Source organism: Chiloscyllium punctatum, chromosome 10 (genome assembly GCF_047496795.1).
Source record: "Chiloscyllium punctatum isolate Juve2018m chromosome 10, sChiPun1.3, whole genome shotgun sequence".
NCBI lineage: Eukaryota > Metazoa > Chordata > Chondrichthyes > Orectolobiformes > Hemiscylliidae > Chiloscyllium > Chiloscyllium punctatum.
The window spans coordinates 29,259,955-29,287,678 of NC_092748.1; the positions used below are offsets into that span (position 1 = coordinate 29,259,955).

Genomic DNA, 27,724 nt, shown 5'->3' on the forward strand with positions numbered 1-27,724 from the left:
GGATGAGAATAGAATAACGTAGGTTAGATGGGCCTCACATTGGTTTCACAGGTCAGCGTAACATCGAGGGCCAAAGGGCCTGTATTACGCTGTAATGTTCTATGTTCAAGCAGATATTAGTTGTTTGGTATTGTACTGAAGTGCAAACATTTGCAGACTTGAAGCAGTTACCTGTTGCCTGTACTCAGTGACAGTTGGCAGTATTAAGTGAACACATAGCTGTTTGTATTTGGGACATCTCCATCTGCAGGACATCTGTCCAGATGATGCCTCCTTGACAAAGGGGCTCAGCTGTGTTCCTGAGTTAGGACTGATCTACTTGTAACATGGAAAGTTAAGAGTCAATCATATAGAGATTTTCAAGAAGCTGAGATGCTTTGATAAAGTAGGGTGAGAAGAATTTCCCTGTGAGGAGTGGATCAATAACAGGGAGGTCATTGAGTTATAATTCTCAGGTCAAGGTTCTGAGGGGGCATGAATAATGTTTTCACTTAGGGTTGTCAGGTTTGGGAATTTTCTCTGGAAAGGTGATAGAAGCTGATTCCAGCAATACTTAAGAGGAGAGTTGGAAAGTGAGCTGAAAAGGTTTACAGATAAGTTGCAGAGATGTGAGACAACTGCTTTTCCATAGGCCCAGCAGAAACATATTAGGCAGAATGGACCCCCAGTCTGTCTTATGTTTTCACGATTCTGTAAATGCATTGCTATGTTGAGTAACACTGGGAAATATAGCCACTTCTCAGTTAGGTTTACATTTCTGGGAGAGCTGAGAGCTGTTTTGGATCTCCTTAAGCTTAGAGTGTCAGTTATCGAGAGCATTGGTGTCAGGTGAAACACAGAATCAGTGTTGATGAGGAACTTGAGCTGTTCGCCCTGACAGTAGTTAACATGGGAAAATCAGTAAAAGTAGAGAAGTGACTGCAAGAAAAGCCAACTGTGCCACCAGTTTGTATCAGTAATTCAGGTTATTAACTTTATTCCTGTGTATGCAGTGCACGCCATTATACCAATAAGATGCCATCAATTTACTGATTATCAAACAGTGCTGCACAATATTTCCAACACAACAGCATTCACATTGCAGCTAGGGCACTCAACCAGATTAATCTGATTTTAAAAAAACGTGACATTTTCAAATGTCGGTTTATTACAATTGATGCAGCCAATGCCATGATACTTCACGTAGCGCTTCCAAGCTAAATATATAGCTAGCAGCAACTTGACCCTGTCAGTGTTAAGAGTTTCTGACAGATATTTTTATGCATTTCAGTTTCTCAGTTGCATGGCTAAATTATTTTGCATAATATTTATCTGTGAATCATTTTTAAAGCAGCTGCTGGGTATATAAATGGAAGGGAGTGAGTTAATCTTCTTGGATGACACATTTCACCCTAAACAAGAGATATGATCCCAGATCTCTAGCAGTATGCACAGATCAGTCAAAAGTGGAAAGCCTCCAATTACTTCTTTCATCCCATGGAGAGCTGATGAAGCACTCAAAAAAATTAAAATCAATAGTAATAGATTAAAAGAGAAATAAAAGTGGCTCACTTATTGATTAATAGTCCTTTACCCTGTTTCCTAATGCTTTTTAGGAAAGGAAATCTGCCATCTGAACCTGGTCTGGTCTACACATGATTCCAGAACAACAGTAATGTGGTTAACACTCAACTGCCCTCTGGGCCAGAATCCCCCATATCCCATGAATGAATACTTTTTTGAAATGATAGATGAACTTGCGTGGGAGGCCTGGGACAGTGTTCTAATATTTCAAAGCATTCAAATGTATGTGTTGAAGGAGATGTTCCAAATTAGTAGTCAGATCAGTGACAGAAACCAATTAGAGTATTTCTTCCTGTTACTGCCGGAAAAGGGCAACCCCTACATGGCCATTTTAATATGATTCCTCTGTGAACGTTTCAAGGAGACAATGAACCCATTACTAATATTATTACATAGATTGTTTGACATTGCCTTTTCTGCTGAGATTAGTTGAGGATAGATTTATGCTAGAGTAAAATAAAGCATTTCAAGGTTTCTGCCTGTGACAAGGCTGTGATACTTGTATCAGGGCCCCTCTCAGGAAGTAATGAGAATAGCTCAGATAGAAGCTGTGGACTTAGGTAGAGTGTGGTGACAAAGAAAAGGGAAAGAGAGATTGGGATCCAGAGTGACAAATAAAATGTGAATGAATTGACACAAAAGCTAAGCTAACGCTGGAAGGCAAAGATTAGGATAAACATACCTTGTGTGTAAGCATTGAATAGGAAGGAGACACAAATGAGACAATCCAAAATTAAAATCAAATAATCTGTCCATGAAAGGCACACCCATTTAGCACCAATGTCAAAGCACTTTCCTTCCACTGTAGCTGACAGTGCATCACTTTATCAGAACCTCACTATCACTTTAAATGAATTAAGCCTTTTCAATAATTCTGTCCATCACAGTTTGTCTACAACCCCACAATGTTCTCTCAGTGACTCCCCCGAGATGGGATTCTGATCTTGTCAGCAGGACCACCTGCTTCTACTCCATTACCCATTTCCACCACACTTGCAGATCATCTGCTACTGATACCCTCATTCAAGCCTTTGTTGCCTCGAGACCTTTCTGTTCCAATTCACTCTTGGCTGGTCTCCAACACTCTAAGCTTAAGGAGATTCAAAACACTGCTTCCCATGACCTTACCCAGTCAAAGTCCATTCATCTTGTTAACTCTTTCCTCACTTACCAACACTATCACCAAATTAAACAGCACCTCAGTGATAAAATTCTTACATTAATTTTCAATTCCTGACACAGTCTTGCCCATCCCTACCTCTCTAATCTCCTTCAACCCTACAATCCTCCTAATATCAGTACTCCTACAATTCTTGCCTGTTAAATATCCCTGAATTTAGTTGCACCTAAACAGGTGACCGTGCCTTCAGCTACTTGGGTCTGAGCTCCAGAATGCCTTCATGCCTCTCTCCACTGCTCTGTTTCACTCTTCCTTTTTAAGACTTCCCTCTTGAACCAAAATTTGATCATCTGACCTAATATCTCCTTATCTAGTTCAGTGCCAAATATTGCTTTATTGCTGTGCTGTTCCAGGGAGTATAATAATTACATTTAAGGAGTTATACCCAAATTGTTTGACATTGTCCTTTCTGCTGAGATCAGTGGAGGATAGGTTTATGCTAGAGGAGGGTAAAGCATTTAAAGGTTTCTGCTTGTGAGAAGGCTTTCCCATGGGTTCCCCATGGTAGGCTCAGTCATAAAGTCAGGAAGTATGGGATACAGGGAGATTTGGCAATCTGGATTCAGAATTGGTTGGCTGACAGAAGGCAGAGAATGGTTGTGGATGGAAAGTATTCTGCCTGGAGGGCAGTGTTCAGTGGGGTCCTGCAGGGCTCTGTTCTTGGGCCTCTGCTCTTTGTAGTTTTTATAAATGACTTGGATGAGGAGGTTGAGGGGTGCGTTAGTATATTTGCAGATGACACAAAGGTCGGAGGTGTCATCAGTGGTATAGAGGGCTACTGCAGGCTGCAGTGCAACATAGACAGGATGCAGAGCTGGGCAGAGAAATGGCAGATGGAGTTCAACCTGGATAAATGCAAAGTGATGCATTTTGGAAGGTGGAACTCGAATGCTGAATATAGGATTAAAGGCAGGATTCTTGGCAGTGTGGAGGAACAGAGGGATCTGGGTGTGCAAATACATAAACCCCTCAAAGTTGCCACCCAAGTGGATAGGGTTGTTCAGAAAGCATATGGTGTTTTGGCTTTCACTAACGGGGGTTTTGAGTTTAAGAGTTGCGAGGTTTTGCTGCAGCTCTACAAGTCCCTGGTGAGAGCACACTTGGAATATTGTGTCCAGTCTGGTTGCCCTACTATATGAAAGATATGGAGGCTTTAGAGAGGGTGCAAGGAAGGTTTACCAGGATGCTGCCTGGACTGGGGGACTTGCCTTATGAAGAAAGGTTGAATAAGCTCGGACCTTTCTCACTGGAGAGAAGGTGGAAGAGAGGAGACCTGATCGAGATGTATAAAATAATGAGATGAAGAGATAGAGTCAATAGCCAGAGACTTTTCCCCAGGGCAGGATTGACTGATACGAAAAGTCACAGTTTGAAGATATTAGGCGGAAGTTATAAAGGAGGCATCAGAGGTAGGTTCTTTACGCAGAGAGTTGTAAATGCATGGAATGTGTTGCCAGCTGTGGTGGTGGAAGCGAAGTCATTGGGGACATGCTGGACATGCACATGGATAGCAGTGAGTTGAGGGGTGCGTAGGTTAAGTTACTATATTTTACATTAGGATTAAGTCTTGGCACAACATCGTGGGCCTAAGGGCCTGTTTTATGCTGTACTTTTCTATGTCCTAAGGCTGTGATACATGCATCAGTGGGTCTCCCAGGAAGTACTGAGAATAGCTCAGTGGCTCTCCTGCCACATGCAACTCTCTTCAGAAGCGCTCATTTTCACTAGTTTTTTTTTCCCCCATCCAATATTGACACAGGCAATTGCTGACAGTATCTATAATGTGTCAACATCCTTGGCTCTTGGATGGAATTGTGTCTCTCTGCCAGTGCATTACATCTGGAAACTCAGATTCCTCAGGATCTAACAAGAAATCTTGTTAATTCAGGAATACTGCACGAAAACAGTGAAATGTAGCAATTTTGGAAACAGAGACAACATCACAGAAATAACTGCATCACAATCCCCTGACGTAATGCTGTGAATAGAGCAGTTAACAGTGGGAATACTCTGAAAAAGGGTCACTGGACTCGCAATGCAAACTCTGTTTTCTCTCCATAAATGCTGCCAGACCTGCTTAGTTTCTCCAGCAATTTGAGGGTTTTTTGTTTTGCGTTTCAGATGTCCGCATCTGTAGGTCTTTGTTTCATTTTATTGAGAACAGCCTGTTCAGTACAATTACCACATCCAGCTTGAGATCTGCACTTTAGTTTAAAGTTAGCATTCACATTACAGATTTATAATTCTAGAAATAACACAGAAAAGTACAGCTTGCAGTGCTGCTCATAGTTGCTCTCAAAGATCAAAATGGCTTATTCCACACTTCTCTGTTTCTTCAGAACCTCATGCCTCGATTACATTTGCTCCAAAGTAAACAGCCCCAACTTCTTCAATCTGTATCTAGGTCTGAAGTTTATGATCCCCATTTTATGTACTCTTTATACATCCACATTACATAATTCCTATATTGTGGAGCCCAAAACAGGACGCAGTATGCAGCTGAGGCCAAACAAATCTTCTATACTAGTTTATCATAATTATTTTACTCTTCTACTTCATTCTCTTATTAATAAATCATTGGATATTTTGTGCATTATTAACTGTTCTCTCAATCTACCCTGATACCTTTATGGCTTATGCGCAAATACAGCCAAGTCTCTCTGTTCCCATGATCAGTTGAGAACCTTTGCTCTATATTGTATCTCTGACTGGTTGGAGTCATACCTAACACAAAAGGAGATCAGAGACCAATCATCTCAGCCCCAGAACAGTGCTGCAGGAGTGCTCCAGGTGTCTGGAGTCTGACCAGCTTCGCCTGCTTTATCCCTTCCAAGCCTCCATCTCAATATTCCTTCTAATTTTTCAAACTGTTGCACAGACCTCCGAAGTCCAAACTCAGCAGCAGCTTCCAGACATGGAAGCAATGTGTCAACTGATGTGTGTGGAGGTTCTCAGCACCCGAACAGTTTAGAGGGAATGTTGCTTCAGCTCCATCTCAGGCCTCCCATCACTGACGCAAGGTAGCAGCAGTGCGTTCCATCCACTGGATGGACTACAACAAACTAAGACCAACCAAAGACTCCTTTGACGATAACTTCCAAAGCCACCACCTACATCACTATGACAAGAGCAGGTTCCTGGGAGCAACATTCATAGACTCCCTACGGTGTGGACGCAGGCCATTCAGTCCATTGAGTCCACACCGACCCTCTGAAGAACATTCCACCCAGACTCGCCCACCTACTCTATAACCCTGCATTTCCCACAGCTCACCACTCTGACCTGGGCATTCCAGGACACTATGGGCAATTTCCCATGGCCAGTCCACCTAACCTGCACATTGTTGGATTGTAGGAAGAAACTGGAGCACCCAGAGGAAACCCACACAGACACGGGGAGGATGTACAACCTCCACACAGACAGTCACCTAAGGGTGGAATCGAACCGGGTCCCTGGTGCTGAGGAAGCAATGATAACCACTGTGCCTTGCAAATTCTATTCCAATCCATATATCATCCTGCCTGGAGCTATATCACCACTTGTTTCATGTTACTAGTCAAAATCATGGAAGCTTTTTTCTTCATAGTGCTGTCGGTATACTTACCCACCACAGATTGCAGTCACTTACTGAAATAAATTGAGATGAATAATAAGTGTTAGCAACACCCACATGTCATGAATTTCCTTAGAAGCAACTCAGAAGGTTTTCCTGTATGAAAGAAGCTACATAAATGCAAAGTGCTGTAGTTAATGCTGACTATGAATAGTTGACAGTAAATTGCTCCATTCACTTTTATCAGCAAAAGAAACTCAAAATCTTTGTTTATATGTGTTAACAATTGGCTCATATTCCTGGATAGTACAGGCCAAAGGCAGCTTTTTGCATACTAAGACAGTGTCTTTAATTTCCTTTCTATAATTCAAGCAAATCCTGCATGTTATCAAATCCAGCAGCTTACCAGAAGCAATTTGCAACACTCTGACTGGGATTCAGATGATATTTTCATAAATCATTTGAACATTACGTTGACAGATTATGACCTTGCCCGAACCATTTGATTAGATGCTATCTTGTAACACAACGCTGAGGAGCAATTATTCTTGACAGAGTGCATCCAAAACGGTCCTCTATCAATTTTAATGCATAGCATTAATAAAATAAAAATGTATGGAGCTCTGCATTTATTCACTTGAAGGGTTTTCTAAACAAGTCACACTTCTCTCCATAATAATGCTGCTGTAAAACTTACTTCTTTAATCTTAAAAGACTTGCTGATCCTGTCATTGTCCTCTTGATAAGTTAAGAGCAATGCAATGAACCTGTTTGAACCAGGATTAAAGACAATCTGTGTAAGTAATAAGGAGATGTGTTCAGATAGTTCATGGACATGGCACTGAAGCCATGGAAATGTCATGAGTACAACTTGATTGGGCAGCATTATATAACATAGATTGTAAGATTAGATAGCTCCGTCTTGAAAACACCAAAGATGCTGCTGCATGCTTTGGCATTCAATGGCATTACCATTACTGAATTTGACATTCAGTGGCTTTACAGCTGCTGAATATCCCAGTATCAACATCCTGAAGGTTACTATTTCAGAAGCTGAAAAATTCTGCAATGAATAACCCACCTCCTGACTCCCCAGAGTATGTCTACTCTCTGCAAGGTTCAAGGCAGCAAGGTGATGGAATGCTCTCCACTTATTTGAATGAGTGTTTCTCCAGCAACACTTAAGAAGCCGGACATAACCCAGGGCAAAGCAGCCTTTTTGTTTCTCACCCCATCCACTCCCTGCACCTCCACTACCAATGCACAGTGGCAACAGTGCACAGAACACCCTCAATTATCCGAGTGAGATGTGTGGGGAGGTATTTTGTTCAGATAACTGATTGTTCGGATAATGATTTTACGGGTCCTTGAGATCTTGTTTGGATAATCCGAATTGTTCGGATAACTGAGGTGGTTCTGTAACCATCCACAAGATGCACTGTAAGAACTCAACAAAGCTCCTTTAACATCACCTTCCAAACCATTGATCACTGCCACCTAAAAGGGCAAAGGCCACAGATGTATGGGAATGCCACCATCACCCCGGCATTTCTCCTACAACTGTACCATCCAGAGTTGGAATGATATAACTGGTCCTTTACAGCGAGTGGGCCAAAATCCTGGAGCTCGATTTGGAACGGTGCTGTGGGTGCAGCGAAGTTGGATGGACAGCGATAGTTCCACCACCTTCACAAGAGCAAAAAGGTGATTCCAAACTCTTGTGAAAAAGTTCTGAAACTCTGAGAAATAAACTGAAAATGCTGGAAGGATAGCAGGTCAGTCAGGAACTGCTCTGAGGATAAATAAATAACAGAAGCTTACACATTGCTTATGGTGTGTGGAATAAAGTCTGGGAGGTTGGCAGGATACATTTTGCACTTCTCTGTCTTAATTTGAAATAAGTCAGAAAAGTTGATTGGGGCATTATCAGAGCACTGTGTCCTGCTTTTGGAAGTTTTATTTCCTAGTTTATGTTGCACCATACATGGCTTCCTTTGGCCTTGAGTTCTCTTGCTGCACTCTAGTTTTGAACGTTTTAAATACTTATAAGTAGCTTTTAAAATGTTATCCCATCATGCTTATGCCGACTGACTGCAGTGTGGTTGAAACAGAAACCACTCCATCTTTCATGGGAACACTGAATAAATATTTGAAGCAGAGGAGAGGGCAGGGTGTATGGAGACTGTGGTGTTACTGGTGAGTTGTTTTAGCAAAAAGCCAGAAATTTGGGGATGCACATTTTAGGAATCCTGTGTTCCCACAGAGGATTCTTTGTGGTTAAGTTCTAGAATTGGCTTTGATTCATGTTCTTACAACTGTACACACAAACATCACTTAAGTCAGGAATCTAAATTTAGGCTCTGGATCACACAGTCAGTCACTGGTGCTTAGGGAGAGAATGGCAGATTGTGACCTATATGGGGGAAGATTCTTTGAGAGTGTGGATGGAGACAAGTGTTCTGAGGATTGGTGGTTTGTACAGTAATACCTGTTAGCAAGATGGTTTAAAGTTTATTGACCATTTTCCATCAGGTAATGTGCGACTGGTTTCACTCAGTGCAAGCCCAGTGATACTGGTAGTCTCAGGACAAGCTCATGTTGCACTGGGGACCTGAAACAGGCATCATGCCCCATATTTTAACATGCAGAGTGCCCTACATCTGTTTCAGTTATGTGTAAAGGATGTCTATTGTTCATCCATATCCAACTTGGGAGACAACTCCAATTGGAGGTAACATAAACGGAAGTTGTTGGAAAAGCTCAGCAGGTCTGGCAGCATCTGAGGAAAGGTCACTGGACCATAAAGGTTAACTCTGATTTCCTGTCAGAGGTGCTGCCAGACCTGCTGAGATTTTCCAGCAACTTCTGTTTTTGTTTTTGATTTACAGCATCCGCAGTTCTTTTGATTTCCAGTTGGAGGTGTGTTTGTGGTCTCTGGAACATCTACAAACAGGTGCTATGTGATCCAGTTTCTAGTCCAATAAGTCAAATGGTCTCCTTTTTGTGATACAAGCGTCTTTAGTTCTATACAAAGTACATAAGAAAGAAGAAACTTTTCCAAGGTCTCTGTAGCCTACTGCAACCTAATGATCTCTGCTGGCTTGCATGCGAGGAAAGCTAAAGGATTGAGCAATGGCTTCATTCCACCTTTGTATGCATGCAAAACAAACATAAAACAAAATTACTTTGACAGTTCCTCAGCTTTGTGGCCATTACATTTTCAGTGAGTCGTTCTATGTTCAGTCGAGTCAGATTCATGCTATCGGTGGAACCATCAAGTGCGTTCTGCCAACTATCAGGAGCTGTGTGTTACCATTTTTAGCTTCATATTGGTACAAGCTGAAAATGTCCATCTTGTGAACGGTATGCAGATGTTGCTTATTTTGATATTCCCACCAGAAAATGTATTTTCTCTGTCTGAGTCGTCCCAGCTGCTCTAATGAGTAACGCTAGTAAGATTGGAAATATATTCTCAGTTTAATGTATCTGAAATTAAATTTGTTTTCCTTCTTGTTTTCTTCATAAAATGCTGCCAAATTGTCGTTGTCTTATCCTCAGAAAGTAGGCACAATGATATTTGAGTCCCATCCTCCTGTCTGAAGTGTGGATGAACCACCACTACAGATCAATCAGGTATCCAGGGACTGTTCATTTGTGTTTGAGTGTCCCTGTGAAGGGTATGAACAAGTCTTGGACAGTAGGTGGTGGGAAGAAATGTAGCGCAATATTTATGTTTCTTTCCTCCCACCCCCACCAACTTCAGAAAATAAGTCTCCCTTTTAAACAGAGCTGATCAAACAATTTCCCTGGCAGTTCCAGCAGTCCTGTAGTAATACAGTGACACTGTCTGATAAAGGGCTAAGATGTTTACATTAGATGAATGTGGAAATGTGATCAAGTGAGCCAAGTTAACTCAGGAACCTGTGAACAAAATTGTCTTGATTTACTGTGAGGTACGTGATGGCAAACTGCTGATGATTTAAGGATAAAGGACAAACATGATATGGAGAACAGGGGAGAATCCTGAAGATGTGAAGATAACTGAATATCCCAGAATTTTCACTGACCAAGCAGGAGGCAGTGTAATGCCAATGGATGATGCCCAGACCAATGCTCACTGGACATGGTTCAAATACCACCATTCAATTCATAAACCTGAAATTAACAGTTTCAGTGATGGTAACCATTGTCAATGGTTAAAATCTGCAGTCCATACCTGTTTTGACCAACATGTAACTCCAGATCCACAGAAATGTGGTTTACCCTTAAGTGCCACCCCCCTCGCTGAAATAGCTTAACAAGAATCATATCTTACAAACAATGTTCCAACCACCATCATCACCATCCCTGGGTATTTATGATCCACTGGCAGGACTGACCCACCTGAAGTGGTATAAGCAGAAGGAGGTTGCCTTGGGAGCTTCAACATTGACTTTGGATCCCGTGAAATCACATGGCATCTGGTCATATATAATAAGGAAAACTCCTGCTTATTAACACCCACCATCCCCAGTGAAGAATCAGTAAACAGTGTGACTTGGATGAAGTATTGAGGATGGCAAGGGGACAGATTATAACTGTGCATGAGATCTTCAGTGTCCATTACCAAAAGTTGCTTGGTTAACACCAGGACTGAACAGGTTGGCCAGGTCCTAAAAGGACATATTGACTGGTTCTGCAGCAGTTGGTGAGCGCACTACAAGATGGAAAAACATACTTGACTGGTTCTCATTAATCTACCTGCTGTAGGTACGTCTATGCATGACAGTATTGGGAGGAGTGGTCACTGCACAGTCTTTGTGAAGACAAAATCACATTGAGGATACCCTCGATCATGTTGTGTGACGCTACCACCGTGGTGAATGGAATAGATTTCAAAAAGATTTGGCAACTCAGAATTGACCATCCATGTAGCACTTTGAGCAATCAGCAGCAGAATTATATTCAACCACAATTGGTGTATCCCAAATTACCATTACCATTAAGTTGGGGAGATCAACCCTTGTTCACTGTAAAGAGCAAGAAGTCATGCTGGTAGTGGTAGTGGCATCAGGCATACCTAGTGAAGCAATAAGACAGGTCTACTTGACTACTTGTATGCCAGACTGTGAGAATGGCATGTGATAGAAAAAGTTAAGTAATTCTACAAAAGAAAATCAGATCTAAGCTGTCTAACCTTGCCACATTCATTCATTTATGAATTGAGACAGACAATTTCTGAAGGAGGACTCTCCACAAATATCCTCATCTTCAACATGAGGGAGCCCAGACAACAGGACAAAAGACAACACAGCATTTTCAACAACCTTTAGAAATGCTGAGTGAATGATACATGTCAACCTCTTCCTATTGTTCCCAGCATTATAGATTATGGGTGGGAAATCATGTCTCACAAACTTGATTGAGTTTTTTGAAGGAGTAACAAAGAGGATTGATGACGGCAGAGTGGTAGACATGATCTATATGGACTTCAGGAAGGCTTTCGACAAGGATCCCCATTGGAGACTGGTTAGCAAGGTTAGATCTCATGGAATACAGGGAGAACTCACCATTTGGATACAAAACAGAGAGTGGTGGTGGAGGGTTGTTTTTCAGACTGGAGACCTGTGACCAGTGGAGTGCCACAAGGATCGGTGCTAGATCCATTACATTTTGTCATTTACACAAATGATTTGGATGTGAGCATAATAGGTACAGTTAGTAAGTTTGCTAATGACAATAAAATTGGAGGTGTTGTGGACAGCGAAGAAGGTTACCTCAGAATACAACGGGATCTTGATCAGATGGGCCAATGGGCCATGGAGTGGCAGATGGAGTTTAATTTAGATAAATGTAAGATGCTGCATTTTGGGAAAACAAATCTTAACAGGACTTATACACTTCATGGTAAGGTCCTAGGAAGTGTTGCTGAACAAAGAGACCTTGGAGTGCAGGTTCATAGCTCCTTGAAAGTGGAGTCGCAGGTAGATAGGATAGTGAAGAAGGCGTATGGTATGCTTTCCTTTATTGGTCAGAGTATTGAGTACAGGAGTTGGGAGGTCATGTTGTGGCTGTACAGAACATTGGTTAGGCCGCTGTTGGAATATTGTGTGCAGTTATGGTCTCCTTCCTATCGGAAAGATGTTGTGAAACTTGAAAGGGTTCAGAAAAGATTTACAAGGATGTTGCCAGGGTTGGAGGATTTGAGCTATAGGGAGAGGCTGAACAGGCTGTGGCTGTTTTCCCTGGAGTGTCGGAGGCTGAGGGGTGACCTTATAGAGGTTTACAAAATCATGAGGGGCATGGATAGGATAAATATACAAAGTCTTTTCCCTGGGATCGGGGAGTCCAGAACTAGAGGGCATAGGTTTACGGTGAGAGGGGAAAGGTATAAAAGAGATCTAAGGACAACTTTTTCATTCAGAGGATGGTGTGTGTATGGAATGAGCTGTCAGAGGAAGTGATGGAGACTGGTACAATTGCAACATTTAAAAGGCATCTGGATGGGTATATGAATAGGAAGGGCTTGGAGGATTATGGGCCACATGCGAGCAGGTGGAACTAGATTGGCTTGGGATATCTGGTCAGCTTGGATGAGTTGGTCCAAAGGATCTGTTTCTGTGCTGTACATTTTTATGACTCTGTGCCACCTTTGACAACTCAAATCACTCCACATTGTACAAATTAAAGACTAAAGTCACTAGATAGCAGGGGGCGACCCACCTTAACAGCATTATGGTAGTTGTACTGAAGACTTGTGTTCCAGAATTAGTGATGTCCCTAACCACCATGTTGCAATACAGCTGCTGTTGGCATGTACCCAGCAATGTGGAACAGTTCACGTGTATATCACTGCCACAAAAAGCAGAACAAGTCCAAACCCGGGTAATTGCTCACTTATTTGTGTGTTTTCAGTCATCAACATAATGGAAGGGATTGACAATCGTGCTATCAAGTAGCACCTATTCAGCATTTCTGATGAAGGGCTTTTGTCCAAAACGTTGATTTTTCCTCTTGGATGCTGCCTAACCTGCTGTGCTTTTCCAGCACCACTCTAATCGTGACCCTATTCAGCAGTAGCCTGCTCATTAACACTCCATTTCATTTCTGCCAGGGTCATTCAGATTCTGATCTCATTATAATCTTGGTGCAAGCATGGATAAACAAGCTAAACTTCAGAGGTATGGTGGGGTTGACGACTCTTGGCATCAAGGTAGCATTTGACTGATTATGACAGCAACGAACCCAGGCAAAGCTTGCTCCACTAGTTTGAGACATACCTAGCACAAAGAGACGTGGTTGTGATGGTTTAAGGTAAATCATTTCATCCCTCGGATTTATAGAACACAGAAAAGTACAGCATAAAACAGGCCCTTTGGCCCACGATGTTGTACCGAGATTTAATCCTAATGTAAAATATAGTAACAACCTACACACCCCTATCTACAAGATAGGGGTGCTTATCTATAAGAGTTCCTCAGGGTAAATGCCCATTTGCCCATAAATTGGCCATAGTGCCCAGGGATGTATAAGTGAGGTGGATTAGTCATGGGAAATGCAGCATTACAGGGAATAAGATTAGCGGGGGCTGGGTCTGGGTGAAATGCTCTTCAGAGGGTTGGTGCAGATTCAGTGGGTGAAATGGCCTGTTTCTGCACCGTAGGAATTCTACGATATGAACAGTTTGGGAATGTGGTTACCGATTAAATTAGATTGTTTGGAGTTTGTGATGACGTAGTGTTGAAATGAAGGACTGAACCTGACATATGAAAGAATATTTTCTCATTTTATATTTTATTATGTTATAAACTGTCAAATGGAATTGCGAAGATTAGCTGGAATGTGAAGAGCTTGCTTCATCATTCGACTCTTGACAGTATATAACAGCTTATATGAGCCTTATTACTAGAAACCAAAATACTGTAAACCTCCCTCCAGGAGCAAACGCTTTCTCTGGGTTTCAGCAAAACTTCTACTACCATCAACAGGAGGCTGCAGACCTGTAGAAAGTCTTAATAGTAAAAGGTATAGCTGTATCCTGTTGCTTTGTGTCAGTGAGATTTAAATAAAGGCACAAATACCAACAGGTCCAGAAGTTCCTTGGGGAGTATTTGGATTGCTCACTGTGACTCCAGCAGGAAAGAGATTGAGTTTTCCAGGAACTCATGTGAATAGCTAAAAGTGGCCATTTATACCATTTACTCTCATATCCCAGTGGAGACACTGACATTTCAGGGTCACTGTGTTTAGAAAAGTTTTGGGTTAGAATAAAAACATTCACTGACTCCATCTCCAAGATACTCCATTTAAAGTTCCTGATCCTTTCGGAGTTTTTCAAAAGCTCACTAATGTTTTATGGTGGCTTCTTAATGCTTGGTTGGACAGATATGAATAATTTCGTGTGATGGGGAAAAGTATGCAATTTTTGTGATATCCTAAAATGATATCGTTCTTTCTTTCCAAGTTATAGTGCTGAAAATAAAATAGTATTACGCACAAGGGCATTGAATCAATTTTCTACTGCACTGTCTCACTGTCTGCCTTCCCCTAGCTTCTTTGGGTTAGAATTGAATTGGTGCTTATCCTGTGCAACTGTCTGGCCCCACTGGCATCTGTTGCAAGCTAGACCATGTAGTTTCAGCATTTGCTTTCACATGTTGTCATGTCCCCTTAAATCACGCTGCTGGCTTCCAAAGCCATTGGGCTCAATTATACCAAGTTAAAATTGTGCTGTTGTAATTCTAATGATGGGTATATGGTATATGTTAAAAAGTGAATATAATTATAATAAGCCTGTTATGCAAATTTTCAACTTGATTCTAATGTACTATTTTCTGTGCTCAGAGGATAAGACAAATCCACTCCCACCTGCCCCATTTCACTCCCTCAGCCATTATCTCTGAGTCAGAAGATCATGGGTTCAAGTTCCACTCCAGTGTCTTGGCCATTTAATCACTTGACACTTTAGTCCAATACAGGGAAGGAAGGGTTGCTGTTCTGTTGGCGATCCCTAGGTGGATATAGCAGATCCTGCAGCATATCTGAAGAAAGGCAGTTGAGTTCTCCCAGGGGTTCTGGCCAATATTTATCCCTTTAAAAATCCACTGTATGTAGATTATCTTGTCATTATGCGTTGCTGTTTGTGTGACCCTGATGCATTTTCCTACCTTCCAGCAATGATTGCACCTCAGGACAATTTAATTGGCTGTGCTGCACTTTAGGATGTCCTCAGCTTGTAAAAGATGCTACATAAATGCTGTTTCTTTGTTTCATCCCTTCATGCAAATCAATGCTTTATGAGAATTGATCTCACCAACTTTGTTTCACTTTTAGGACCAGATGAGGATTTTGTTTCACTCTCTGAGAATTGAGGGTCTTTGGAATTTCTTCCTTCAAAATTTAGTGGATATAGAATCTTTAAATATTTTGAAGACAAAGGTAGATAGATGCTCGATTACCAATGGGATGAAGGGTTATGCAGAAATCTAGAGATTAAAATGAGCTTATTGTTTGGCGGAGCAGGCTTGAAGAGCTGAGTAGCCTAATTTTTCTTCCTTGATCATATGTTTTTCTGCTCTTTAAAGGATTTATACACAAGTTGACAATAAGGGCTGTAAAAAAAACAGACATTCAGTTAAATAACTCACATAAAATTTTCATGTTAGGCTTGTTGTAGCATAGAAAAATAAACATTCTATCTCATCATATCCATGTTAACTGTCTACCAAAGCAATGCAGCTAATCACAACCCCCTTTCCTTTTCTTACAGTCCTGGATTTTCTTTTCTTAAAATGATTGTCCAATTTCCTTTTGAAAGTCAGTCTTGAAAATGTCTTTACCTCCCTGCCAGGCAGCACTAAACATGATGTGTATGTTATCGGTAGATCACACTGAATACTCCAGGAACAGAGTTTCCCGAGTTTTTTTTCTGTCGCAACAAGTTGTCATTGGTAATTAGCTAAATTATCAAACAAATGCCTATTTGGAATGTGCAGTACATTTATTAATCAAGGTGCAGGTACAGTAAGTAGAAAGTATGAATACATTTGTTTTTTAAATTGCATCTAAAGACATGGGGTTGGATTTTCTCATGGGCTTCAGGATGCCAATGATGGGGCCAAATGAAGATCCCAAGATCATGCCTGGTGGAAATTAGAAAGGGGCATGATCTTGCAAGGATAACCTCCAAATGATCTACCACTGAGTTTGTGGCTCATACTGCTGTAGACCCAAGTACAAACAACTCTGGAGCATTGGCAGCTCCGCTGAACGAGATGGCTACTGCAAAGGCAAGTCAGGGATATGAGAAGCCTCAACATGGAGGCACATTGACTGGCAGAGAGACAGATGGGAAAGCAGTTTGTGAGGCTGACAAAGTCTGCAAAGAGATATTCATAGAGTGCATGAGTTGGTAAAAAATTGGCGGATGATGTAAAACATGGGAAATTGTGAGATTGTCCATTTTGGTAATTTGTTTTGAAAAGAACAACAATTTAGCATATGAAAGTTCCTGGAGCCAAGTAATCACCTCCTCATTTGCTGAGTTTAAGGTGATTAGTCCACCACTTAGTCTACAGATGGGACACTCCAAAATAATGTGCAGCATTGTTTGTGCCCATCCACAAGTACATAGGAAGCTAGTACTGAAGCTTCAGTGCTGGAAGTTAGCATAGGCACTGGCTTGGCCTGGTCCTGTTTAGTAAGGAGCACTCTCGCTAGGACAGTTCAAAGCGTACAATTTAACAGGTGGGCTTTGTCATAACAAGCTTTTTAGTTACTGCCTGTGTTTGTCAATCCTTGAACTGGGAAGCACAGTTTAAAAATAAGGGATCTCCTATTTAAGACATTCATGAAGTGTTTTTTCCAGAGAGTTGTTATTCTTTGAATTCTTCTTCCACAGAGCAGTGGAAGCTAGATTATATATTTAAGGATGAGTTAGGCAGAATTTTGATCAACAAGAGAGTTCAGGGAGCAAAGTGGATTTAATAGTGAGCTGACCAAGATTCACCAATGTGCTCAGTGTCACTCTGACAATCGAGTCATTTGTGATCTTATTGAATGGTGGAGCAGACTGAGTGGGCCGATTGGTACATACTCCCGTTACTATATCTTATGATCTTAAGCTCTGACATTGCTGAACTTCTTTAATATTCTTATGATTCAGCAGCTGCTGTCATTCCATTAAATACTGTCGCAACAGTGAGAGAATCGTGAAATTTTCATCTGTGTTTAGCTTTAATTTCTTGTCTGTGCAATTGACAGAAAGTTCATGTATTCTGACCCATTAATGTCTGAGATTTTCAATGAGCATAATGTTTCACAATTGTCCTTTTTCTGACCAGAACAGAGAGCCTGTAGCTTTGCCAATTAAAAAATTACAGGCTGTAATTTGCTACTCCAAATGTGCAGAAGACCTCAGTGTAATCATTGTATTGTACTCTCTGTGCTCACCATCTGTGGCTTTGAGCTGTGAAGGAATATTTTATGAGTACTTTATTACAGTCATGCTGCAGTAAAACCTGACTTGCAATGGGATTTAATGTAAGTTTGATTGCAAAGCAGAACTAAGAATCACATATTCAGTCACATAAATTAAAAAGCAAGCCTATTCATCCTGTGTTGCAGTTAATACTGTTTTTATTCACTTATGGGACGAGAGCAATTGCATGCACAACCGTAATTAATATTCTCAAACAGCAATTTAGCAAACTTCAAAACAAAAATTCAAAAAATGGCTGTGTTTCTGTTGGCATGGTGTTGTAACAACCTACATTTGAACCGCAAAAGAGTTGGGACCAATTTTTTTGGGGGGTGATGGCTAGTACTTTTTGGGAAGAATTTACATTAACTTGAGCAAAGAAATAGGGTTGGAAGAGATGGATAGCATCACAGTAAGAAACAACAGCCAACATTTAATCAGAGTAAGAGTGAATGCAGTAAGCTCTAAATTAAGTTTACAGTTTATGTATGTATGCAAAAGTGATCTCTTTGTTCCTCCCTTGCAGTCTCCATGTGGTAACAGTGACAGCAATAGTACTTCTTCTCACATACATCCTAACTCTTCCAAAATCCATCACCATTTTAACATTTGCAGATTCCTGACCCTTACCAACTCTTCACCATGAATGTCCAATCCTTCTACAACTGCATCCTTTACCAGGATGGCCTGAAAATGTTTCACTTCTGTCTTGAACAGAAGATTATCACAGTGTCATCCACCATCACTGTTCTCTGGCCCAAATGAAACATGTTCTCACAGTGAACAACTTGTCTTTTAGCTAACTCACTTTCTTCAACTAACAGATGTTGCTGTGAGAACCCATATAGGTTTTAACTATGCTTTTTGTGTTAAATGTGGAATATTCTAGTTTCCATTTCCCTTTTGTTTCTCTCACCCAGCTGTCTTTCCAGGAGATTTCTACTGATGTTCATAATCAACCTTTGCTCAAATAAAAAGTACATTCAGGTATTGGTAAGAAGAGGATAAGGCTTAGGTGCATACACTCTACAATCCAGTAGCTTTGTCAATATTAGTCTATGAAGAATTGATACTTGAAGCATATAAAGGCAGCTAGTCCCTGTGGAACCACGATGCAAAATGTGAAGATATTTTTAAAGCTATGATATGCAGCCAGTTATACTCTCCAACTGACAAAGTTAATGTAAACTGCTAATGTTCAGATTTTGTTACAATTCCTAATATTCCAGTTGTTTCAACCCATCCATATTAAAACAGATGCCATATCTCCTTGGGGAGAAAGGTAGCTCTGTTCATTCATATTTTAATGAAAGAATCTACATTAATTCATGAGTTTCTAATTTTAATTAATTGCAAAATTAAAACATTAGACCATTAGCCTCTAAATATCAAAGGTAAAACAATGGCACTGAGATAGAAGTTGTGGTCCCTTAATTCTGACTCTTAAAGGACAATCTAATTCATGAATATGTTAAATAGTTTCTGTTTTATGGTATGATCTATTTTTGTTCCTATGTATTAAGCAAATGACAGATATTGTGCTAAAGAGATAAGTAATTCTGCCCATTTGATTAAGTAATAAGTTTTAAATATTCAGTTTGTTCTAATCCTCAATGTATTACAGTGGAATCTCCTCGACAGACACCCATGGCTAGCAGGATAGATAGAACACACAGATTTTTTCTACCCTTGTTGGAGATGGAGAATCACTCAATATTTCCTACTCCTGCCCATTTCTATTACCTGAGCATATTTTGTTCCAGTGGTAACCAAAAGGCTTTAAGGTCATTCTGGAGTGGTGTTTGATAAAATTAAGACAGAAAAAGCTGGAAGTACTCAGGTCAGACAGCTTTGGTAAGATATAGAAGCAGGATTAATGTTCCAGGTCATTGACCTTTCATAAGAATTTTGCTTAAATATGAGGAAGAATGGTATCTGTCCACATGTCCAAAGATCTGCTGGTTAAGAATCAGCATGTTCTGTCACATGAAGACCCAAGACAGCAACTCAAGACGCTTAGCAGACATCAACGTTTAACTAAGCCAAAGATAATGATTGGCTGCAAATTATTGAACATATCCTGCATCTTTTTATCCCCAGGGATATCTTGCTGCTCTTTGTCACTTTACTTTTCTCTCGTGGTAATGACCAGCTTCTTGAAAGTGACACTTTCTGATGTCCACCTTTGTGTGAGTTCTTCAGGCTTGCTGATGACGGTTATTCTATGTTTGTATTTTTGTCAGCATTTTTTGCCAACTGATGCTTATTTATTATCCTTCTGTGTCTTTTATATATTCCTTCAGCAATTCCTGAAGATGATGTCCCATTTTATAGCTGTACTTAGCATCAGTTAAAAGGCAAATGTGGTGAAGTCAGTCTGCTCATAAGCAATGTGCTCATTGTGGAAACACCTCACCTCCACATGCAATATTCTTTTTTAATATGAGCTGTTCTGCTGCTGTTTGCCTCAACCTTAAATGGTAAATAGTTTGCATATTCTCCGCTGCCCCCCCTCCCCGTGTCTGCATGGGTTTCCTCCAGTTTCCTCCCACAAACCAAAGATGAGCAGATTAAGTATATTAGCCATGGTAAATGGGGTTTATGGAATAGGGTGAGGGTCTGGGTCTGGGTGAGATGTTCTTTGGAGTGTTGGTATAGACTCAATGGGCTGAATGGCCTTTCTGTACTGTAGGGATTCTGTGACTGGATAATTCTTATATGTAGCAGAACTACAAACAAGGTATTTTATAAGCTACTCCAAGTTTCCCAGTGTAAGTCCAACCAAAGATAACTAGAAATCGCATGAGTAATCAGAAAAACTTAAGTAAGTAAGTTTGCAGTCTTAATATATGACAATGTACTTTTGGATCTGATATCCAACTTCTGCTTAAGAGTTTGCAGCACTGTTTCATAGTGTCCTACATGATCTGGTACTTTATCCTCAATTGCCACTAATCATATGTAGCCATTGGCAATGAATATTTGCAGGCTACTCAGGACTAGATTTAAGATATTCTATCCCAATTCTGGACCTGGCTCTGGCTTTTAATTATAACACAGCTTAAATGTTGAGTAATATTCCTTGTATACAATCTTAACCACTGTAGACTAGAAACCATTTCAACATATTTTGAGTTCATTCACAGCTGACTAGCCTTTCCATGTGTTTGGAGTGAATAACCCTGGTTACTCCAGGGCAGTATGCTGGACGGTCATGATTAAAGTTATGTATTACGGTTCACAGTATTCAGAATTCATTCCAAACAGACTTAAGGAGATTGCCTAACTTTGACTACGCAAAAATTTGCTTCAAAGGAAGGAGACACCTGAAACTAATTCTTGGTTGGTCTTGTAAAGCAAGCATCAAAATCACAGAATTAACTCAGTGTAGAAGGTGCATTCAACCCTGCACTGGCTGTATTTTTTAATATTTTTTCCCATATCCCTGCACGTCATTGCTATCCAAATAACCATCCATTGCCCTTGTCATACCTCAACAAAACCTGCCTCCATCACATTTCCAAGTAGTGTTTTCCACACCCTAACAACTTGGAATGACTTTTTTCTCACAGCACCCTTGCTTTGTTTGTGTGTCACTTTAAATCCATGCCCTCTCATTCTTGTTTCTTTTACAAGCAAAACAGCTTCTCCCTATCTAGTCTGTCCAGCCCAATCGTGATTTGGAAAATTGCAATCAAATTTCCTCTCAGCTAGCTTGGCTCCAGCGAGAACAGTACCAATCTCTTCAATCTGTCTTCACAGCTGAAGTTCCTCACACCTGAACCCATTCTAATAGATCGCATCTGCACATACTGAAATGTATTCATGACTTTCCTACATTGTGGCACTCTCAACTGCAAACAATTCTCCAGCTGAGGTCTAGCATGTATTTGGTATGAGTTCAGCCTCAGCTCCTTGCTGTTAGTCCTGTTTAAAAAAAGCTGAGAGCACCCTATGCTTCGCTAACTGCCCTGTCCACTTGACCTTCCATCTTCACTGCTGTGTGCACATGTACACTCATTGTTCTGCTCCTGTAACTTCTTTGGAATTGTACCCTCTTGAAATTCTTATGACATGGATTTTCAGAGGCATTTGATACAGCACCTCACAAGACCTGATGAAAGTTGTAGATCGTGGTATGAAAATGGCAGCATGAAAACAAAATTGGCTGAGTGAGAGGATATAGAGAGGAATGATCACTTGATTTTTTTTTTGAACTTGAGGAAGGATTGTAGTGAGTTCCTCATAGGTTGATTTTGAGACCCTTGCTTCCCCTGATGTATATTAATGATCTGCATCTTGGTTTTCAGGAGGCAGTTTCCAAGTCTGCAGATGAGGCAAAACTTGGAAACATCTGTAAGGAGGACAGTGTAGATCTTCAAAAGGCCATTGACAAGTTGGTGCAGTAGGCAACTCAGTGTTATTCAACTGAGAGAAGTGTGAGGGAATACATTTTGGTAGAATTAGAAATACCTATAGGATATACAGGAACAGGTAAAGTGAATAGTTATCAAACTATAGGCCTTGTCTTTATTAGTAGTGGCATCGAGTACAGGAGCAAGGAGGTTATGCTGAACTTGTGTAACATACTCATTGGACTCAGCTAGAATATTATGTATAGTTCTGGGCACCATACATTACAAAGTATATTAGTGCTTTGGACAGAATGCAGAAAATATTTACAAGGATGTCTCTAGGGATGAGGAACTTTAATTATGAAGGTGAATTGGTTTTTCTTGCAGAGGAGGAGGCAAAGAATTGATAGTTTTCAAAAACATGATAGGGCTGGACAAAGCAGATGGTAAGAAATTGTCTCCTCTTACAAAAGGATTAAGAGTTAGAGGGCGCTGATAAAGACTACTTTTTAGAAGAGACATAAAACTGCAGACACTAGAATCCAAAGTAGACAAGCAGGGGGCTGGAAGAACACAGCAAGCCAGGCAGCATCAGGAGGTGGAGAAGTCAATGTGGTATAACTGTTCTTCAGGACCGGGAGTCGGTATAATGGGAGCTGCAGATAAGGCAGGGGGTGGGGTTGTTGGGAGGGTTTTGGGTGGGGAGAGGGACGGGGTGGTGAGATAGGGATAGGTGAGCACAGGTAAAGGATATGACCTGGTAGGTCGATGGGAGGAATGAATCCAGTTGGTAGCTGGAAGGAGGGTCGGTCAGAGGGATGGAACAGAGTGAGAGGGGCAGGAAGGGGAGTCGGGGAATGGGAAGGAAGGTTATTTGAAACTGGAGAACTCAATGTTGAGTCCTCCCGGCTGTAGGGTGCCCAGGCAGAAGATGAGATGTTGTCCCTCCAGTTTGAGGTCTGATTCACTGTGGCAATGGAGAAGGCCAAGGATCGTCATGTTAGAAAGGGAGTGGGAAGAGGAATTAAAATGGGCGGTGACTAGGAAGTCAGGTCGTTCCCTGCAGGCCCAGATGAGATGCTTGGCAAAATGTGCCCTGAGTTTACATTAGGTGTCCCAGATGTAGAGAAGACTACATCGGGAGCACCTGATGCAGTAAACTAGAATCGCAGAGAGGCAGGTGAACCTCTGTCTCACCTGGAGGGACTGTTTGAGGTCCTGGATGGAGGTGAGGGGGTGGTGTGCCAGCAGTAAGCAAATGTGATGTGAGTAAAAACATTTTCACAGAGCAAGTACTTCGGGACTGGGGCATATTGTCTGGAAATGTGTTGGACGCATTTTCATAGAGTCATTCAAGATTATTTAAATAGAAATAGTATTCAAGATTGTGGAGAAAAGACACAAGGTCATAATGCACATTCAGAGAGCCAATGCAGACACTATGCATGACAATAATTTTGTAATTTGTCCTGTTTGCTATTTTTGTTCAGTTTAGAGTTCAGGGTATTGATTAGTCAATTTTGAGTAACGTAACCAGAGACCATAAATTAAACTCCATAACTTCAAAATTTGTATTCTTTTGGCTGGTCTCTGACTACAAGTTGGAAATGAACAGGATTTTTTAAAAAAATGTTTTTCTCATTCTTGTGATGTGAGCATCACTGGCTGGGACAGCAATTATTGTTCATCCTTAATTGTTCTGAAAAAGTGTTGATGTCATCTGGACCCATTCGGTACAAATATACATCCATAGTACTGTTAGGGATTTCCAAAATTTTCACCCAGCAACAGTGATATAGTTCCAAGTAAGAATGATATGTGGCGTAATGCAAAGTGTGTTTTATATAGAATAATATCATTTATTGCAGAGATTGCATTTCAAACTGCCACTATGTGTATTTTCATTGATGTATGTGAGGAGGTTTAATAATTAACTTTTCGGTTTTTTTTTGGAGTCATGATTTTTAAAAAAAAAACAGTATATGTCAGAGATTAGGTGATTGGGGCTCTCCCGGAGTGATCATATCAATTTAAAACAGTTAAACAAAGGAGCAGAAGTGGGCTATTCAGCCCATCAAATCTACTCTGTCATTAAATGAGATCATGGCTGATCTGATAACACTCAAATTATTCTTCCTGCCTTTTCCCCATCACCCTCTATTCCTTTACCAATTAAAAATCTATTCAGCCTTGACTATACTTAACGACCTTTCTGCATATACCCTGTCAAGTCCTTTTGGAATCTTGTATGTTTCGATAAAGTCACCTTTCATTCTTCTGAATTCTTCCAAATACAAATGAATTTGTATTGTGAGAGTTTTATCATCAGAGAGAGCAAACGTTGAAAGGTATTATCTTGCTTTTGATTGAGAAGAATCAAGAATTGCTTGATGTTTAGGAAAGGCCCATAGACTAGGAAGTATTTGTTTCCGTTCGCAAAAGACCTAGTTGGGTCATAGAGACATACATCAGCGAAACTAACCCTTCAGTCCAACTCATCCATGCTGACTAAATGTTGTATCCCTAAACTAATCTAATACCATTTGGCCCTTATCCCCCTCAACCCTTCCTATTTCTATACTCAACCAGATGGCTTTTAAATATTGTAATTATACCAGTCTCTCTGGCAGCTCATTCCATACACGCACCACCCTCTACATGAAAAAGTTGTCCCTTGGGTTCCTTTAATTTTTTCAACTTTTACCTTTAAACCTATGCCCTCTAGTTTTGGACTCCCCCATTTTGGGGAAACGACTTTGACTTTTCATCCTATCCATGCTCCTCATGACTCTATAAACTTCTATAAAGTGACCCTGCAGCCTCCAACGCTCCAGGGAAAATAGCCTCAGCCAATTCCCTGCAGCTCAAACCCTTCAACCCTGGCAACATCCTTGTAAATCTTTTCTGAATCCTTTCAAGTTTCACAACATCTTTCCTATAGCAGAGAGACCTCTAATAATGTAAGAGCATTTTCTCCTGCAAAAAGGAGTTCATTCAGAACACTTAAGACTTCATTAAAAATCACACAACACCAGGTTATAGTCTAACAGGTTTATTTGGAAGCACTAGATTTCAGAGCATGCTTCTTCATCAGGTGGTTACCTCACTGCAAGGGTTTTACTTTGAAAATTCCAGAAATTAGGTCAGATTCCCTACAGAATGGAAACAGGCCCTTTGGCCCAACAAGTCCACACCAACCCTCCGAAGAGTAACCCACCCAGACCCATTCCCCTACCTTATATTTACCCCTGACTAATGCACCTAACATGATGGGCAATTTAGCGTGGCCAAATCACCTAACCTGCACATCTTTGGACTATGGGAGGAAACCGGAGCACCTGGAGGAAACCCATGCAGACGCAGGGAGAATATGCAAACTCCACCCAAGGCTGGAGTCAAACCCAGGTCCCTGGCGCTGAGCCACCATGCTGCCTGTGGTTAGTTAGAACCTGAAGAAGTTATTTAAAGTTGTGAAATTTTCAGCTCGCTTATGTGAATGATGAAGGGAGAGGCTATCAAGCTCTCCTGACTGGGAATTGAAGGAAACATTTGCGTCAAACCTAGATAGAGAAGGGAACTCCCTCTGGTGTTTGAGTGCTGATGTTTGTTAAATGTGGTTTATTTTGCATATGTTTCAAAATCTTCCAAATTCTGCCCATAGAGCTAAGACCCATTTCAGTGGAGACCACAAATACTTTGAGAAATATGATGTAAATTCATCAGATGATGCCAGGGATAGGAAACTAATGAGGGAAAACATAGGATAAAGAAACTAATTTCATCGGAGCTGAGAAAGCCAAGAATTGATACAAATGGAATTTTTTGATTGATTGTGGTGCATTTTAATAGTATAGAGGAAAAGATCATGTCTTCTGTTAATTTATTCATGGGACATGACAAAGCAATTATTCGTGGCTTAATTGCTGTTGAGATTGGATGTGGTGAAGTAACATCTTGAATCACCAATTAGCTCATTGATACTATTTGTGTAGGAGTGGAGCGTTTCATCCCTCAAGCCTGTTTTACCATTCATTGAAATCGGGGTGGACCTAGATCCTGGTTTCTGCCCTTGATATTGGTGTCTATGGATTTCAAAAGCTGACTGATCTGAGATTAAACATTCACACTTGACGTAGCCTCTAACAATGCTGTCATCTGTGCAGAAAGAGAAAGAGTATTTGGATAGTATTGAGTCTTTATGTTCTGAGAGTTGAACAGATGTATCCCTACGAGATTTTTGTACATGAACTATTTATTAGCCCCTACGGGTTGAAACTTTGATGGTTGATGAGTTAACACCATCATTCATACTTTTGCTTTTTACTCTGTTTCTTGCAGTTGGCAATTCTCACAGAACTTTCTCGTAACCGAAGCAGTGACAAGCATGGCCTATTCCATCCTGGATCAGTGGCAAACAGCGTTTTCCAAAATGAAAACTTCCAACTGCGTTTGTCACCACCTCCAGTCATTGAGGACTAGTGCTGCAAATGATGTTTGTGCAATCAAACCAGACTGAACACTCTTGACACATCCCTGACGGTTTTAATTGTTGAATTAATGCAAATGCTGACATTGACAGTTGTTCGTGTATGTCAAATAATTCTTGAACTTAAAACTAATAAAGATATGTCCTAAGTTACTTAGCTGTTTCAGTACTTGTCAATAGATAGGTGCAATATATGTTTCCACTTTCTGCAGAAACATTAACATGCAAATTCACAGCTTCACGACCAGATTTGCCTTGATTTCTAATTAAGATATATATTTTTGAGATGGGGAAGATTTTAATATTTTAAAATTAATTATTGCATGAAAAGATGCTTCTCCTTTCAACAGTCTTTCTCACAGTCTCCTGAAAATTAGAACTAGCTTTCCCCAGATTCATGTACAACTGGCCATTCTTCCATCTGTATCTTGATTGTAAACTGTACAATTGTTCATCCTTTGTTTCCCCCACTATACCCTGGATAGTTAGAAATTCTGTCCCATGGGAGCATCACAATGGTAGTCTACCCTTGACACATGTACACTTAAATGTGAACAGGATACATAGCCCTGGCTAAATCTTGTTCCGACTTGCTGAGGCTGTATAAAGTAGCCACAGTTATTCTGGCTAGTACCAACTAATGAAAGTTGGTTAGCTCAGTAAGCTGGTTCATGACGCATAGTGACTGCAACAGCGCAGGTCACTAGGAAGGTCCCACTTTCTCAACCTTGCCCCTCATTTGAGGTGTGATGACCCTCAGGCTAAATTCATCACTAGTCGTCTGTCTCTCTAGTGAGAGAGTAGTCCTCTGGGACTATGATGACTGCTACTGCTACCAAGTAATTCAGTCAGGATAGTCATACAGCGTGGAAACAAACCCTACGGTCCAACCAGTTCATGCCATCCATAATCTCAAACTAAACCCAACCTCACCTGTCTGCGCTTGGTCATATCCCTACAAACATTTCTTATTCTTGTCCAAGTGTATTTTAAACATTGTAACTGCAGCCACATCTACCACTTCCTTTGGAAGTGCATTCCACACACAAACCACTGTGAGTAAAAAAAAAATCCCCTCATGTCTTTTTAAAATCTTTTTCCTATCAACTTATAAAATATTCCCCCAGTC

At 40.7% G+C, this 27,724-nt stretch overlaps 1 protein-coding gene across 3 annotated transcripts in view; it reads left to right on the forward strand.

Annotated features, from left to right (window-relative positions):
* vps8 (VPS8 subunit of CORVET complex) overlaps positions 1 to 26,748 on the forward strand; it is a 554,976-nt gene extending 528,228 nt beyond the window's left edge. For all 3 annotated transcript variants that reach the window (XM_072578743.1, XM_072578745.1, XM_072578746.1), the window contains one exon: positions 26,448 to 26,748. In XM_072578743.1, coding sequence (XP_072434844.1) covers positions 26,448 to 26,588 — 141 coding nt within the window. In that variant the 3' untranslated portion in view covers positions 26,589 to 26,748. The remainder of the gene's footprint in view (positions 1 to 26,447) is intronic.
* Positions 26,749 to 27,724: the final 976 nt, after the last annotated feature.